Source organism: Colius striatus, chromosome Z (genome assembly GCF_028858725.1).
Source record: "Colius striatus isolate bColStr4 chromosome Z, bColStr4.1.hap1, whole genome shotgun sequence".
In the NCBI taxonomy this organism is placed as follows: Eukaryota; Metazoa; Chordata; class Aves; order Coliiformes; family Coliidae; genus Colius; species Colius striatus.
In genome coordinates this window covers 19,356,881-19,373,759 of record NC_084790.1, presented here as the reverse complement: position 1 = coordinate 19,373,759, position 16,879 = coordinate 19,356,881, and the positions used below count along the sequence as shown (strand labels likewise).

The window sequence follows — 16,879 nt, the reverse complement described above, 5'->3', positions numbered from 1 at the left end:
ACAGATCCATCTGAGTGGTGGGCTGAGCCTCAATACTTTGTTTTCCTCAGAGTCACATGTTAATTTTTAAGTGTAATAAATAGATGAACCTGTTCTATCTCAGGGCATGCACAAATAACTGCTTGTCTAAAGAATACATTGCTTAAGTTCACAATTGTTTATGTAGTGTTTGCAGAAATCTGCTTTTGAGGTTTAACAAGCCTATCTGTATTTGCAGATGAAATCACTGTATTGAAACTGCAGACTCATCACTAGATCCCTTCCCATGCTTCCACTTCTCATACAGTAGCCTCTTGTGATGGACCAACAGTGCATACTGTGCTATTGTTAAAAAAAAAAATGTTTTTCTCAGTGTTTTCCTCTTTCCCTGACAGAACTTTATGGTGCAAGCAGAAAAAAACTTTGTCTTTGGTCTTGGAAGACTGTCAGTTTTGTCTCATTACGGTTGCTGGCAGTGAACTCCTTGCTGTGAAAAATGTTCTTTGAACAGTCTTACTTCCATGGCCATGTTGAGCTGTTGCTGCCAGCAGAATCACAACTGCTACTGCATTTATCTCTGAGATACAAGGAAAGAAAAAATCCTTCATTATGTAAACTCTAGAGCCTCTCTATATCTTCTATCACAGGTGGTGTTGTCTAGTATATCCATAACAAATTGCACCCCAGCAGATATTATTTACCTAACATTCAGTTCCTGGAACATCACTGAAGAGTAAATTCGCCAGCTGACTAGTTCCTGCTCATGAAGATCTAATGTTTTAAGACACACTAGACTAGAAATCCTGAGGGTAAATCAGAGAAATGGATCTGTAATAGTTTGAATCTCCATCCAGTCCTACCTTTGGTAGTCTGAATGCACTTAGTCTTACTGTAGGTTTCTAAAGCTCTACTAAAACCAACAAAAAATCTCTGTAAAGCCCACCTGCAGTTAAATTGTCCCTGCATAGTAAAAACAATGAGAGGATCCGACTAGTATGTCACTTGTAAGGTGAAAGAAGGCAGAAGTTTAGATGGTATCCATTGTGTGTCTAAGGAGCGGAGTGAGAGTTTGTTTTTCTGTCATACAAAAAATATATTTTAATAATCTGTATGGAAAGCACACCCCTAAAGAAACAATTTATTATTCAGTTTTTTAATTTCTTTGTGCTTTTCATTCATGAAAATTAAGGTCTAATGAGTGTTTTCTTGTTCTTCTTGTGAATGAAATAAAAGTCATTCTTGCAGAGCTACCTTCTAGAAAAAGATGCTAAGCTTGAAATATACTTTGCCTTACTTTCCTTTCAGTACTGTCACATTCAGTGGGCATTAAATACAATAACAGACAATGTTTACAGAATTTTCAAGACCCAAAGAAGTGTTCATGCAGATGAAGTTGTTGCAGTGTAGAAATGTTCTTCATATAATAGTTCAAAAGATTATTGATACAATGGTGTTGCCTGTGACTAGTGAGGCCTGAAATGTTTCTTTCAGAGGCAGTATTTGATGCTGTCAAAACCTTGATATTCTAGACTTTGAGGAGTGGGAGTTGAAGCACAGTTAAAGAAGGATTCAGAGTGCAGTAACTGTAAAAGATCTATTAAAGACAAAAATTTACTCTGGTGATATCAGGGTGCCTCTGTTTCTCAACTGAATTTGATAATAGATAAAATAAACTTTTCTTTTTGCTAGTTATGTTTTAAAATATCCCTTTCACTTGTTCTTCTTGAAAACTTTTGTTCCCATAGTGCACTTGGTTTTTGTTGACTTATTTCCATCCAAAATTTTTATTAGCACATGAATCCTGTAGAGTCGGTTAAGGTCAAGTTAATGCAACTTTTGAAATTGCTTCTGTAATTGTTCTTTGATAATGGCATTAAGAGAATACTATGTTGCCTGGCTACATGATGCTTTAAAAGAAACAGTATACTCTTGCTCATTGATTTTCCAGGCTCATTTTCAATGAAATTAGTGGTAAAGCTTCTTTCTTCTGATTTCCAGATGGCAGATGGAGCTGTAGGCATCTGAAGAAACTTATCTTACCTGTTCATGACATATTGGAAGAATCTGTTTAAATTATAGCAACTCCTTTGTGTGGGCAATTGTAGGGCTTGAGCGCCTTGTAAATCCAAGAGCCTTTGGTTTACACTTTAATAATATAGATAGTTTTATAGAAGATTATACAATCAAAATATTCAAACATATTTTTTATTACTTTAATTCCTATTTTGCAGTTGCACTGGGTCCAAAACCTGTTAGTCACTGACAGCTTTACACAGGCTTCACAGTATGGATGTGTGTGGGTGTCTTTGCATGAGTGGTTTTGTGTGTGTGCACACGTGCCTGCCAACATAACCCAAAATCTCTTGAAAAGTACTGTCTTCTGTGAGTGTAAAGTCCCACATACTCTGATTCTGATAGCAGAAATATTTTAAATGTGTTTCCCTTTATGGAATGAGTATGATACTGCAAAATGCAGGAACAATTCCAGGATCAGGACTTTACTCGCTTAGTGGCAGAGTCATGCAATGTCTTCTGCTGCCATCTGGCATTACAAGTCTACTCTTCCTTTTAGCACAGTGGTTTCAAGATGTCATGATGAGTGCAGCTGCTCAGGTTCATCAGTTTTCTGCAGATAAACATACTTCCACACAAAACAGTACAAAGAGATTTGAGTGCCCTTAATTCTGAAAATACCACCAACCAACCTGAGTGGCTATATAAAAGACAGACACCACTACTGTTTCTGGCTCTGCTCTGAAACGGTAACAGTCACCACTACCTTTGGTACTGAACCTGATGCAACCAACTCTTATCAGCCATGTGCTGAACATTCCTGAGAAAAGATGGATATCCTGTTTAGTATTTGAAGATCAGTTAGTGTTTACATGAAAGAAGGGGACTGACCTCTTCCAGAAAGGCAGTCCTGAGAAAACAGAAAAGTTGTCTGGGGAAGTCCTTGGTTGTGCAAGGGCATGGGCAGCAACTAAGACAGAGTGGCTCAGGTTGCAGTTACCTCTTCTGAAAAGTGAGTCTGGCTTAGTTCTCTGATATTTGAGAGTGCTTAAATGTTCTGGGAGGTGGGTTCTTCTGTGAATCTGTGATTTTACAACTGTTTAACAGTTGTAAAAACAAAGTAGTGAAAAACATCTGTTGTGTTACCCCCAGATCTGATGTTATAAAAGCAAAAATAGTTAAATATGTTAAAACATATTTTAAAGTCCTGTCTGGCTCTTGCTTGTCAGCCTGCAGAATTCTGTCCCAGGACACCATACTGTATTCCAGGCTGCACTGTTGTAAATCAGGTTTAACAAAGCAAAGTCAGGGACCAGGATTCTGTTCTCGAGGATTTTTTTCTTCATTTTCTGGATCAGAAGTTCCAATTTTCCACTGAACTGTTGCATACTGCTATAATATTCTTCTCCTATCTCATGAAAGAGCACCATTATACTGGAGTGAAAAATGACTCACTTAAAACTTCTAAATCACCTCTCCATGCACAGTGGATGTTGTCATACATATACAACATTCCTAAATCAGCACAGTTGTGAAAGGAATAGAAAATTACTTGTTTTAGGAGACAGAAGAGCTGCGATCTGAGGTGTTAGAACTGCCTAATTGTTTCTTTTAATGTCCTACTGAATAGAAATTTAGCACAGTAGTCATCTGAAGAGGAAACATTTCTTTCGTGTTACTGTCTGTCAGCTACAGTTACTTGTTAATGATCATGTCATAAGTCTTGTCCAGACTCCAGTGTTCATACATTGGTTTAATAAACTCTCTTTTCCCATCCTAAGCAGTAGTACTGCTGAATAGCCACTATATTTTCTGTCCCATAAGAGACTGCATTTTGTTCACCTTTACTGTAGTTCCTGCTAAAGCAGGGAGAGCTCAAAGTTATTCTAATTGCTCTCCAGGCCTATGTTAGACTATGTGTATGTTAATGCCACAAAGAATTGTTCAAACACAGTGCTCCAACAAACCTCATTTTGTTACTATGGTGAACATGGATCTTCCAGGGCAGATGAGTTACACTGCCACATGCTATCAATATGATTATTGTCTCCAGTAAAATTAGTCTTGCTTGGTACAGGCAACAAGAACGTTCATGCTTTCTGATATTGCAGTGTTTCTCTTCTGTTCCTCTACAACAGCAGAAGCAAAAGTAGTAATAGGGAGGAGGTCAAATTGTAGTCAGGAACAGCCATTGTAAGTTCACTTAAAACTCGATGACCTGGCTTATACAGCACAAGGATTTAGGTCCCTCTGTTCTCTGATTTCAGGAAGGGTAAATTTGAGTGCTTTGTATACTTAGGTGTTTTGCAGTACTTGCATTGTAAGACACCTCTTTTGATGAAATTGTTAAAAGACAAAGTTTAGTGCCATCACTCTTTTCTTGTTATACAACAGCAGGGTGAGCTGTTGTGGATGTTCAAGTAGTGCAAAACCTCAAACAGATTTCTGATCTATACCCAGTTCCATTTAGAGCTCTGTGGAGGACAGCACATGAATACTTCTGTTGAAGTTCTGACAGTGGACGTGGCTGTTAATTTATTCACTCAAGAGTGGCACTGTTGGAGATAGTTCCACATAAAAAAGGAGAATATTTTGTTTAGAAGGCCATATAATCTCAAGACTATTTTCCTTTCTTTTGCTGTCTCTCATATGAGAGCAGAAAGGAGGGCAGTATCAGGAGGATGTAGGTACATGGTAGTCCAGTTTATACCTAATATTTTCCAACTATCTGTTTATTTATGTGAGGAACAAAGCCGAGCATTGTTTTCATTGTCCCTTGAGACAGAAACTTCCCTGACACACATGCTGAGATAGCATTAAACACCTGCTTGGATCAGGTCAGGTGTTTTTGCAGCAAAGCTGGGGGCACTTGTTGCAAATTTTTTACTCAGGACAAGGATAGGAGAAGGAAAACAAGGAGGGAGGAGGGGAGGGAGGATTTGGTTGAGATACCTTCTCCAAATTGTTTGTTTCTGGTAATGCTGTTTTCTTGCTCCATATTGTAAAACTGAAAAAAAGAAAAAAGCACAACCTCTTGCTTTACCAGGTTGGATTGTTTTTTAAACTGTGTTTCCAGTGGAAAAGGGAATATTTTTCCCACACGCATATTTTTAAAAAACAATGGCTTACGGCTGTGACCTATAAAAGGATTTTCAATGTGCAGCAAAATTGGTGTGCGCAGTTGCCAAAAGGTTTATTGGCTTCTCTTGAGCAAAGAAAGACTTAAACCCACACAAATACAGAAGATCAGAAATGCCTGTCCATCTTGCATCATAGAAGATGTAACTGGGCACTCGTTTTCATTGTATGTTACAGACAGGAGTGTGAGCCAGTTGAGAAATCCATGTACCATTACAGGCAAAAACTCTGTGGTGTTCTCTGCAGTTCCTCCGTATCTCCTTTCTGGGACGACATACTTCCTGACTCTTACCTAGAGATACTGAATTGGGCAACAAAGCCAAACTGTATTATGACTTTATTTCCTCTCTAACTGACCTATTTCAGAACAGACTGTGATTCATGTTGAAGTTAGAAAATTCACGATTATCGTATATCAAATGAGACAGACTTTTTGCCTATTGGATTGATCTCCCTCATTTATCCCCACCTAGTTTAGTTTCTTTTAACTTTTAGTCTGTCTTATTCCACTGGGGTTTTCTGTGTGTGTCATACAAAGAACAAGTTTTGTAACTGCAAGGTTTAAAGAGAACCTTCATACTGGCATTAAAACACCTATGTTTTAAAACAATAGACTGATAACTTACTGATAATCACGGCGCAAGATGGTTGGCATAGAATCATAGAATGGTAGGGGCTGGAAGGGACCTTTAGAGATCTTCTAGTCCAACCCCCCTGCAGAAGCAGGTTCACCTAGATCAGGTCGCATAGGAACATGTCCAGACGGGTCTTGAAGACCTCTAAGGAAGGAGACTCCACAACCCCTCTTGGCAGCCTGTTCTACTGCTCCCTCACCCTCACAGTGAAATAGTTTTTTGTTATATTTAAAGGGAACTTTTTGTGTTCCAGCTTCATCCCATTACCCCTTGTCCTGTTGCTAGCTACTATAGAAAAAAGGGATGTCCCAACCTCCTGACACCCACCCTTTAGATATTTATAAATGTTAATAAGATCTCCCCTCAATCTCCTCTTCTCCAGACTAAACAGCCCCAGTTCCTGCAGCCTTTCCTCATATGAAAGATGTTCCATTCCCCTGATCATCCTGGTGGCCCTGCACTGGACTCTCTCCAGCACTTTCCTGTTCCTTTTGAGCTGAGGAGATACTGGAGCTGAGGCATACTTTCCCATGCTACTGTGACAAGGCTTTTGAGCAGATAGCAGTCATAATCCTGCTTTAGGGGGTAAGTGTCATGAGAGAAGGGTAACTGTCACACACTCGATAGAGGTCAGTCATGGGTACAGTCATGCTGGCCTTGTTTGTTACTGGTTATATCATGCCTATGAGTCCCTGAATTGGTTTGCAATTGCTATATGACCCTAAGTAAAAGGAGCTTCTGCTCTGTGACTGTGACTTTTGAAGGCTGCTTGCACATTCCTGGGACATAATGTGGATCTCTGGGGTGTTGAAGACCAAGTTGACAAAAAGGACTCAGGGAGGTAGTAGAGTCACCCTCTCTGGAGGTGTTTAAGAGAAGTAGATGTTGCACTTAGGGAAATGGTCTAGCGGTTAATAGGGCTGGGACAAAGGCTGGACTCTGTGATCCTAAAGGTCTCCTCCAGCTGAAACAATTCTATGATTCTGTGACCTTTCTGTTAATTTCTTCTCATCCAGCAGCTCAGGGTCTCACCTACAGATGTATCAGGGCCAACAGTTCACTCATCCAGAAATACTTCATCAAGTAGCAGCTAGCTCAGAAATTTCAGTATCATCTTTGCATTTCTTTGAGTTTTAATAACAATAACTCAGAAACTTCAATTTGGTGGTTTTACATTCTATCTCTTCACAGTATCATCTTGCAGGTAGTAGTAAGGTAGTCATCTTTCTTCATTGAAATTTTTTGCACAGTTAAAAAGAATCTAAAGTTTTATTAAATAATTCGACTTCTGGTGTGTTTGTTGTGGGGTTTTTTTTCTTTCTCTTCCTCTCTTTTTTTAATTACAGATTTCTAGGAAAGGAATTATTATACCTGGACTCCACTTTAAAGGAGGATTTGGAGTGGGAGAAGGCAAATGCTACTGTGGCAAAGCTGAAGGACAGAGACCAGACTCCTTAGCAACTCAAAGGTCTAAATCTGAGACAGTTTATTCCCAAGAGCCGCTCATGATGATGTTCTGTGGTTGATTTATTTATAACTATGGCAGTTGCAGTGGGAACAAAACATTAGGCCAAGTTCTGACCTCAGAATATAAATATAGAATAATTTCACTCTAATTTTTTAGATTTTGATGGCATTACTTCGAGTTCATTCTACTGTAACTGAGATTAGAGTCTCTTCTGTTGGATTTTTTTTTCCTTTGGGGCTACATTTCTGCCATCTGTTTTATCTCATTTTAAACACAAAGAGCAGCAGATCGTATATTTAAACTAGTGCTGCAGCCACCTCCATATGCTCTTCCGTACCTTGGGGCTGACCAGATTTTGAGCCTCCTCTCTCCTTTAGGGATAGACTATCTGGAACGCTCTCCAAGGCAGAGGAGTCTAGCTAACCGCACACCTACCAATTCATTTCAGTCATACAAGGAGGCACTTTTTAGGGCAGTATCAGTTTGTAAGTCAGTTTATCAGGAAGGGGAAAGAAGTCAGAGAGACATTACTTAGGTGATAAATCTGTGATAGCAGCAAGGTTTCACTGTTTGTGTAAGAGTAAATGAAACAGTTAGCTCTTCAAAACTGGAGAAGTTATGCGAGAGCAAATGAAACCACACAGCCTGTATAAAAACCTAATGCATGTGAGGAGCAATGAGAACACTGCAAATTTATTATGCATCCAAGGCTGTTCTGCACCAGCTATTTTTTTTTCCGATGTGTTATTCACATGTCCTCAAGCTGACTGCCTAACGTGTAAAAAGCTGTCAGATCAAAGTCCTTAACTACAGCAGAAGCAGTGCTCTACAGCTTTTGCACTTACTACTTGAAATTGTTAAGTAGGAACATGGACTGCAGAGAAGTTAAAGGATTTGTCAGCTTGGTTTATTCAGCTTGTTTTAGTCAGTTAATACAGAAATAAAATGTTTCTTCATTTACACTAACGTTCTTCTGTAACAGTCACGTCAGGCCATGGGAAGATGAAACTGTTCATCTCCCAGTTCAGTGAACTAGCTTGCAGTGACAAGTGCTGGCTATTCCCCATCCCTCTTTTTAAAGACCTAACATTTTCTTAGATATGTTTTAAAAAAATCTGACTCAGGTAGTTTTTACAAAAATATAAAGCAGGCTGCTGCTGCAATAAGGCCTGAAGTTGGCCATGTTCTGATGGCTGAAGGGTGATCCCTTGGTCAATAGCAACTAACTTGGGTTTCTTTTATGGTTTCTGATAGATTATATTTATTTTGTCTTTGGAAATAATAACAATTGTTTGTTGTAATCCAGCTGTTTGAGTAACTGTGTGGAGTTTTGATTTAAATATTGCCATGACATCTGTAGGTATTATATCTGTAGTTTAACAATATCATAAGTGGGGTTCCCCAGGAATCAGTATTAATGCTGTAAGTGCCTTCAAAAGTGATCTGTGTGATGGGATCAAATGTATTTGATGAAGGCTGACAACAGTGCCAAACTGAGTGAGTAAGTGGACATGTCAGAAGGGAGAGCCACCCTGCAGAAAGACCTGGATAGGCTGGATGAGTTCTAACAAGAACTGTATCAAGTTCAACAAAGACAAAGGTCTTGCACCTGGGAGAACATAACCCAGGAGTGCAGCACTGGCTGGTACATACCCATCTGCTGAGTAGGTCTGTGGAAAGTGACTTGGGGGTCCTGGTAGTCAAAAAGCTTAATATGAGTGCACAGTGTACTGCTGCAACAAGGAAAGCCAACATGATGCTGCCTTGCAACAACAAGAGCATTGCCAGCAGTAATAAAGTCATTATTCTACTCTGCTCAGTACTTCTCAGGCCACATCTGGAATGCTGTGTTCAGTTTTGGTCCCTGATATCCAAAAAGGATGTGGACAGACTGAAGAGGGTCCAGAAAAGGGCCACAAGGGTGATTAGAGGCCTGGGAAGCCTACCATGTGAGGAAAGACTGAGAGAGCTTTCCTTAAGGGAGACCTTATCACTATATTCTGGTATTTAAAGCGTGGCTACAAAGGAAATGAAGACTTCCTGTTTTACAAGGAATGACATGGAAAAGGGGAGAGGTAATGAGCACAAGTCACTTCTGAGGATCTTCACTTCATTCTGTCTGGATACAAGAGGATCATTTTTCACAGGGAGGACAGTCAGACAGTGGAATAATATCCCCATGGAAGTGACAGATTCCCCAACACTGGATACTTTTAAGAATTGACTGGACAGGGTGCTAGACCATTATATCTGGACCATGCTTTTGCCTAGACAGGTTGGATCAGATGAGTTTTTAGATCCAGCCTGGTATTCTCTGATTTTGTGATTTTAGAATGTGTTAGTTCACGGCTTCACCATTTAAACTTCCTCCTCTGTGACCTTTGATACTAGCTTTAGCATTAGAGATGTAAGGATGAGACAACCAAAACCAACATTTCTTAAGGAGGTGAAATAATTGTGCTTTGATGGATGTGGTAATTTCACTGGTCACTAGTTTGTACATTAGGAGTAAGTAAGGCTGCACTGCATCTCTAAAGCTACTTGAAATTATACCAAATGAACCCTGTATGGACCAAAACCACATAAGATACTTTCCCACATTATCTGTATGTCAGTATTGACAAATGTAGAGATAGTTCAGGGATACACTGAGCAAGACATTTCTGTATGCTAACAGACACAGCAGTATCTACATCTTCAATGGGGTTATGGGACTAGTTAGCTGGGAGGTTTGGGTTTTTTAAAAAAGGAAGCAATAACTACACTGATGTAGTTAAAATCTGACTAAAATATGAACTGTAACGTGTCAGGAGGATGTTCAACAAAGCAAAGTAACAGTAGAGTTTCAAGCATGACACTAACGTCGCCATCTCAGACACAATCACATAAGGAGATGAACCCTTCAGTTTTTTTAGACTACTTGGTGGTACACAATTCGTTGCAAGATCAGTCTTCAATGAAGTGTGGTTTTGAAGGAGTCATTGATGCCACATTGTGGATGCCTGGCTGTTTACTTGCAAATGTTGGTCTGGCTGCACAGTGGTGTAACTTCAGAAGGGCTGTTCCCATGTCTCTTTGAGAGTTTTTCTATTAAAAAAGCAGTCAGATTGGTACACATAATGAGGAGGAAGATGAAAGTGAAGAGTTCTGTCCTTCAGTCGGTCATTTCAAATTAGTTATTAAATTTGATGCTGTGTAAATCCCACTTGTGATTAACACTAGAAGGAGAGTGTCCATCACTTATAGGGTGAGTTCTGTATGTATCAGTATGAGGAAATGCCATCTTAGGATGTTGTCCTGGTTTAGCAAGGAGCAGCTTTTGGCTTGGTAACAGGGGGAGCGGGTTGCGGTGAAGACCCTCCCCCGGCTCCTAGGTTCAGACCCACCTCCGGCCCGGCTGGGCCAATCTGGCGCCTCTGCGATCACTATTTAGGGGACGGGAATTTGAAATGCGAGTCGGGAGGTGGAGAGTGATACAAGATGGAGGCGACCACGCGGTCCCTTCAGCCAGAGAGGGAGGAAGGAACGAGAAGCAGTAGACCGGAGACCCCTCTGCAAGCCGTGGCGAGAATACAAGCTGTGCCCCTGAAACCTATGGAGATTCGTGGCAAGACTGAGAGCCACCAACAGCTTCGTGTGGGTGAGCCCGGACGGGCGGGGAACTGTGTGGGGAGATGGCCATGGCCCAGGCCGTGTTGGAGAGCCTGCGCGCCGCAGAGCAGCCCCACACGAGAGGCAGAGAGGAGCTGCAGCCTTTGGAATAAGTGGGCATCGGAGCAGCCCGTGCAAGTCTGCCATGCTTGTGAGTTACCCCACGGACTTGCAGGGAGGACTGGTGTGGAGTTCACCCGTCCTGAGGAGGGACAAACGGCAGAAGCTCTCGGAAACCGACTAACTGAACCCCCCACTGCCTGCCCCCCCGAACCGTTCAGGGGGGGGCAAGGTAAAAATGCCGGGATCAGGGCTCTGAACCCGGGAAGAGGGGAGGGGTGGCAAGAAGGTGTTCTTAAAAAGGCTGGTTGGACTCTCCATTGATGTATTACTCTGGGTTGTTTCATTTTGGTTATGTTTTGGTTGATTTTGCATTAAATTATTTTCTGTTTTCTTCCCCAAAACCGAGTAGCCTGGTCTGTTTTGTCCTGAACCTTAAGCGGCAATTAAGCCCTCCCTGCCCTCGAGCAATCCTCAGCCTCTTCGGTACTCGAGGCTAATCGTGGCCTTTGTTCCCTGATGGGCCTAAACCACGACAGATGTAAAGTCATGATATTAATGGGACAGAATGCACTGCAGTGAAAATCACATATCTGAAAGTTATAATACCAGACATTCTTCCGTTAAATTTTTCAGGGAAAAATGATGAGTAGCTATCGGTCTTGATCCATTAAAGTTGCTTAAAAATTTGGTTATCTGTGTGCTATCAGTCAGGTAAATGTACGCATTAAGTGATCATCTGGATTGCAAACAAGGCCTAAGAAGTCATAACCTAGTTTACAGTTACAAACTGACCGTTTGGTCCAAATTTGTTTTCTTGGGAGGATGATAGGATGGTTATGACAACTTTGCCTTTTCTATTTACAGGTGTTCCCTTTCCAAAGAACTTCCTTCAGATCTGCAAGAAGATACTCTGCCGGCTTTTTCGGGTGTTTGTTCATGTCTACATCCATCACTTTGACCGTATCACCCTTATGGGGGCTGAGGCTCACATCAATACCTGTTACAAGCATTTTTATTACTTTGTAACAGAGTTTAACCTCATAGACCTCAAAGAGCTAGAGCCTTTGGTAAGTGCAGAGTCTGGGGGAAAGCGCTGGGAAATTTTCCTTCTCCTTTTACTGAGCCTCTCCCACACTTGTTGGAGTGGATTTCCTCTGGGAATAAGGTCCATGGTTGAACATGGGCAGTTTAAACGGATGAACTCTGTCCTCTGTCCATACACCCATCCTGCTGCAGTTGTGAGATACTCAGTAGTCTCAGTAGAAAGAGAGATGTGCAATGCATTTTGTATGAAAAAACACAAGATAGGAAATACTGCCATTTGAAAATAGAAATTGATTTATCTTCTGTTCCTTCCCGTACTAAACATTTTAATTGTAATTTTATTCTGTCCTTTTTCATTGGTCAGTAATGTCATGGTACTCATAGAAATCACTTGAATGCATGTGAAGGAAATGGTGGTCTATATAAAAATTAATTGTTTTGGGTGTTTAAAAAAAAATCATTTAAGTAGGGGTTTGTGAAGGTGTTGAGTATGTTAGATTCAGAGCACACCCTATATCTGAGTGAGAAAGATGATTTGAGACAGAGGTTCAGACAATCAGCAGCATAACAAAACCAGACACTTCCTTTTAGACTGAAATAGATCAAAATTAAAATCATTGTTTTCAAAAGTAAGGCTCCAGAAGTGGAAATACTTTTGCCATTGCTTGCAAATGCAAATAAGATAAAAGTGTAGGCAGAGATGGAAAAGTAAGCTGCAATTCATAAAGCACTTTATGCACAAACCCTCACTGTGGGCATTTAGCCAGCTTTGAAAGTGAGCAGGGCAACATTTCTCTGTGGGTCAATGTTTGGAAAATACTGTATTGTGCAGCTTATTGATGAAGTGCTAGAACCACTGAGATTTTTTTTTTCCCCCATAGAGTAACTGAACAGCTGAGGTTGGCTGGCACCTGTGGATATCATGTATTCCAAATCCCTACTCAAAGCTATGTCACCTAGAAAGGGCTGCCCAGGACTACATCGAGTTTTCAGTTCTTCCACATAAAGGCATGTTGCAAGGAGGTGTAGCACGTAGCTGGAATGAAACACTTCTGAAAGTGTGGCAAAGTGATGTTTGCCTGACTACTGCAGGGACTAGAGCTGTTGCACCTGTGGTCATGTATTGGGTTATGCTGATTAAGGGAAGATCTGTGAAATGAGACAAAATGGATAGTCATGTTTTCAGCATTTCACAAGGCGTGCTGAAAAACACTGCATATGGCACGTTCTGATAACTTGTAATGTATCTATGATTTCTTTCTAAGTAGGAGAACTTAATATGTCATCTAAATGTGTCTTAAGCCCTAAGCAAAAGAAAACTTCCCTGCCAGACTAGTGACCCTGGATTAGTTGTAGCTGTTCAATGCTGAGGATGTGTCACAAGCAAGATACAAGGCAGAATATCTCAGAGGTAGGGAGTGGGGTTATCTTAAAGCTGTTACAAGATCCTTGCTTGCTTTGGAATACAGAGAGCACAAGAATTACTTAATACCAAAGTTGATGGTTAACAGTATTTCTGCACTGCACAGACGGATGAAGGATTTGGGCAAGAGAAGTGCAGGAGGTGGCCAGAATCCAACAGCAGAGCAAGCTAGGAACGTGTTCCAGCTGGTGTGCTTTCCCCATGCATTCTGTGCATTTCCTTCTTTCACAAAATTGCTCTTAGCATTGTCATGCTGGCGTACATGGTCTCCCAGAGAAATATTTCACCTGCACTGGGGAAGCACTGTGTCAGTAAACTGATAAAAGTTCTGTGTGCTTCCATCTTCCAGTCCTTGACTTGAGTGGGTGTCAGCTATGTGGAAATACAGAGAAAAATGTATGTCAGTACTTTTGTCTTCGTCTGGGCAGAGAGAAGGGAAGGAGTTGACAAACAAAAGCAGACATTACAAATAATCTTGAATTTTAATGCAGTAGCTGAGGACAACCTTTGCCCTGATAGGTTCACCATAGCAGGAAATGAGCACACATCATCTCCTTTAGTTGGAAAATGGGTCAAGAGATGATTAAATAAACAGGCTACCACATGCTGTAATAAGCCGGAAGACAACTAATTTATCAACACAACTTCAAGAAGGGAGAACAGTTAGGGAAGCAGGCAGTAGATGAATAGTAATACTAGCCTGCAGGGCTTATGCTCCTTGTTTAAAATAGATTTTATCAGCCTTTTGAATCCAGTACAGCAGTTCTAAAACCAAGTGAAGTAAATGAGTCAAATTGGGTTCCCTCTCCCGTTTGGGAGTTCTATAACTTGTCCTTTCTGAAATAAAAGATGGGGCTATAATTTGAAGTGCTGTGAATCTTTTTCCCATCACTATGTTAATTTGACAGATCCCCAAGTCTTTCCTAGAGCTGTTAAAAAAAAAAAAAAGCATGTCCAATTGCTTAATTTGGTAAAAAGAAGTCTGAAAGAGTATCTACCCTTTGCTGCAGCTAACAGGCAGACAAAATAGTCTGCATGGTGAGAGCTCTCAGAAGATCTTAAAGACGTGCCTCCATGGGGAGGCTATCAGGAAATACACTAAGGTTTGAATTTTAAGATGTAGCATCTGCTTTGTGCTGTCTCCCTGTGTGACCAGCTTTATTTTCCACTGGCAGTAGTTCACCTGAATTAACTTCTGAGCTTCTTCCCATGGCCAAAACTGCCTGGCAGAGTGAAGCCTATTGCCTCCATCCTGCCCTCACTCTGTGCAGGTGACTAGTGGTACAGGGTGTTCTAAACACTTCATCTTAAACATGCTCTTCAGTGAGAACTTTAATGCAGCTGCCTCAGCACAGTAACTTCCTGTTCAAATGGCAGCCCAGCTACAGCAAGTAGTGCCCCTTCCTGAGATCCCTTTTCTCTGACAATGGATTTCATAGTATATAGGACTAAGAAATACACCATAGTACTTTGTAAGCACTTCATGAGCAAACTAGTCTTGGTCTGGGAAATTTTACTTTATTTATTGCTGGTTCACAAAACTTTTGATTACATATCTTGGTACTGAAGAAAAGACAATCAAAACACTTGGTGAATAAACACCTTTCTTCTCCAGTTTCTAATTCATAAAAATAATCTCCCCTCTTTCCTCAACTCACCTTGGTTTTGTTACACATTACACTCAGCTATCCCTAGTCCCTTTGGTGAAGTGCGAGGTGATGGAGGAGACTGGGGATGTGTGTACTGCTTCCTGCTTCTTACATGTTTTCCTCAGTCCATTCAGAGATGTGTCTGCTGTGGCACAGGGCGCTTCCTCCCAGGAGTACGTTTCCAGTCACATCCCCAGTAGTGCCACCAGCCACGTGTCCACGCCTCTTACCTGCTGCTGCTGCTTTCCTAAATGTCTATGGTTAGAGGCACCTTGTACTTCTCTGACTGGTTGAAGTTTTGGCATGTGGTGGGTTATATGCAGCAATTTCAGGAAGAGATGTAAGTAGCTGTGACTGGCACAGGGTGGTTCATGGCCTCCCATCACAAGTTGCCCCTGAAGTTCCCTGCTACCAAAACCTTGCTGATCATGCCCGCTACAGAGCATCCTGTGCAAAGCAAGTCATATCTTGGTTAAAGCTTTGCTTTCTGTTTCCTGTTTTCTGTTTCTCTTGCTTGGATAGGTCACTCATCAGGCATTTTTTAACTTCTAAGGAATACAGGCTAATGTATGCAAGCCAATATAATCCCTTCCAAGTATTTTTTAATTCTCTTTAGCTCAACAGAGCATAAATCTACATAAATCTGATTTTCCTTTAAAGAGAGCTGACTGCTTACTCTGATATGCATATCCATTACTGCCATGTCAGAAAAGAACAGCTAACTAGCAGAAATAAAGTACTGCTGCAGGTAGAGCAAGTCCTCCCTAAAGGAATCTGTCATTTGAAGGTGTCATCTAGCAATGTGGCAGCATCAGGTCACAGAAAAAGTTACTTTGGCATAAATAGCTTTGTTTCAAAGAAGAATAATTCCTCCTTGCATTCCTCAGTGTGAGGGAGTGGGTTATCTTTCTTTGTTAGTAGCTGGTGACCACCTTCAGATGTCTGGTTTGGCTTAGTGATTGCTGAGGTTGTTTATGGCTGCACTCCCAGCTTAGCTGGAGCAGGCACAGATCTTGTTATGAAACGTGAGGATCAGTGCAGCCACAGCAACAGGACCTTGACAAAGGGCAAGGGAAAGAGAAAAAACTGAAAACTCTTCTAAAAAGAAACAAAGTTAATGCCAGAGAGGCATTAAACCACAAAGTGGTTTGGACTTTTTCTTCCTCTTGGCAGGAAAGTGTCTGTCAGAGATGGAGGCAAAGTATCCAGCAGCTCTTCCTCTCTTTCAGTCATGTAATGACTTGGATTTGTGACTGAATTTCAGTAGAAAGCATTTTGTTGGATAATAGTTGGTGATGCAGCCAAGTCTACTCCCTATGTCTCAGTGTCCATCTGTGAGTATTGCAGTATCTTGTTTTGAGTTCTAAGTCTGATATTTTAACTTGCTTGATATTTCACTGTGCCTTGTGTTCTTAGTTACGTAAAAAAAAAAAACCTAAAACGGAACAAGCATGTAAAAATATGGTGAGATTTCAGTGTTAAGTCAGATCTGAGCTTTAAACTTATGGGAGGCGTGGACCTAGCTTTTTTATTCATTATTGTTCATAACTCATGAACACACCTTACATTTTATCTCTGAAGAGGAGAGATAAAGTATTCGGTCTTTGGCTGTGCAAATCTGTGAAAGGTCATAGAGGATATGAGAATGTGCAAAAGGCTTGTATATTCAAGATGTGCTCTGAAACCTGTGTTCTAATGAAAATTCTATCTGGTAAACCCAAGTATATTTCATCTATCCGTAGCCACCCAGTTATAGAATTCTGGGCAGATGGAGCATTCTTCTTGTGCCAGTGAGCAATGGCAAGTGATGCAAAAG

The 16,879-nt window shown here is 40.9% G+C and overlaps 1 protein-coding gene across 1 annotated transcript in view; it reads left to right on the top strand.

The window, feature by feature from the left end:
* The window catches only part of MOB3B (MOB kinase activator 3B), an 82,666-nt gene that overhangs the window by 52,950 nt on the left and 12,837 nt on the right, over positions 1–16,879 (top strand). The window contains exon 3 of the mRNA XM_062018347.1: positions 11,812–12,014. Coding sequence (XP_061874331.1) covers positions 11,812–12,014 — 203 coding nt within the window. The remainder of the gene's footprint in view (positions 1–11,811; positions 12,015–16,879) is intronic.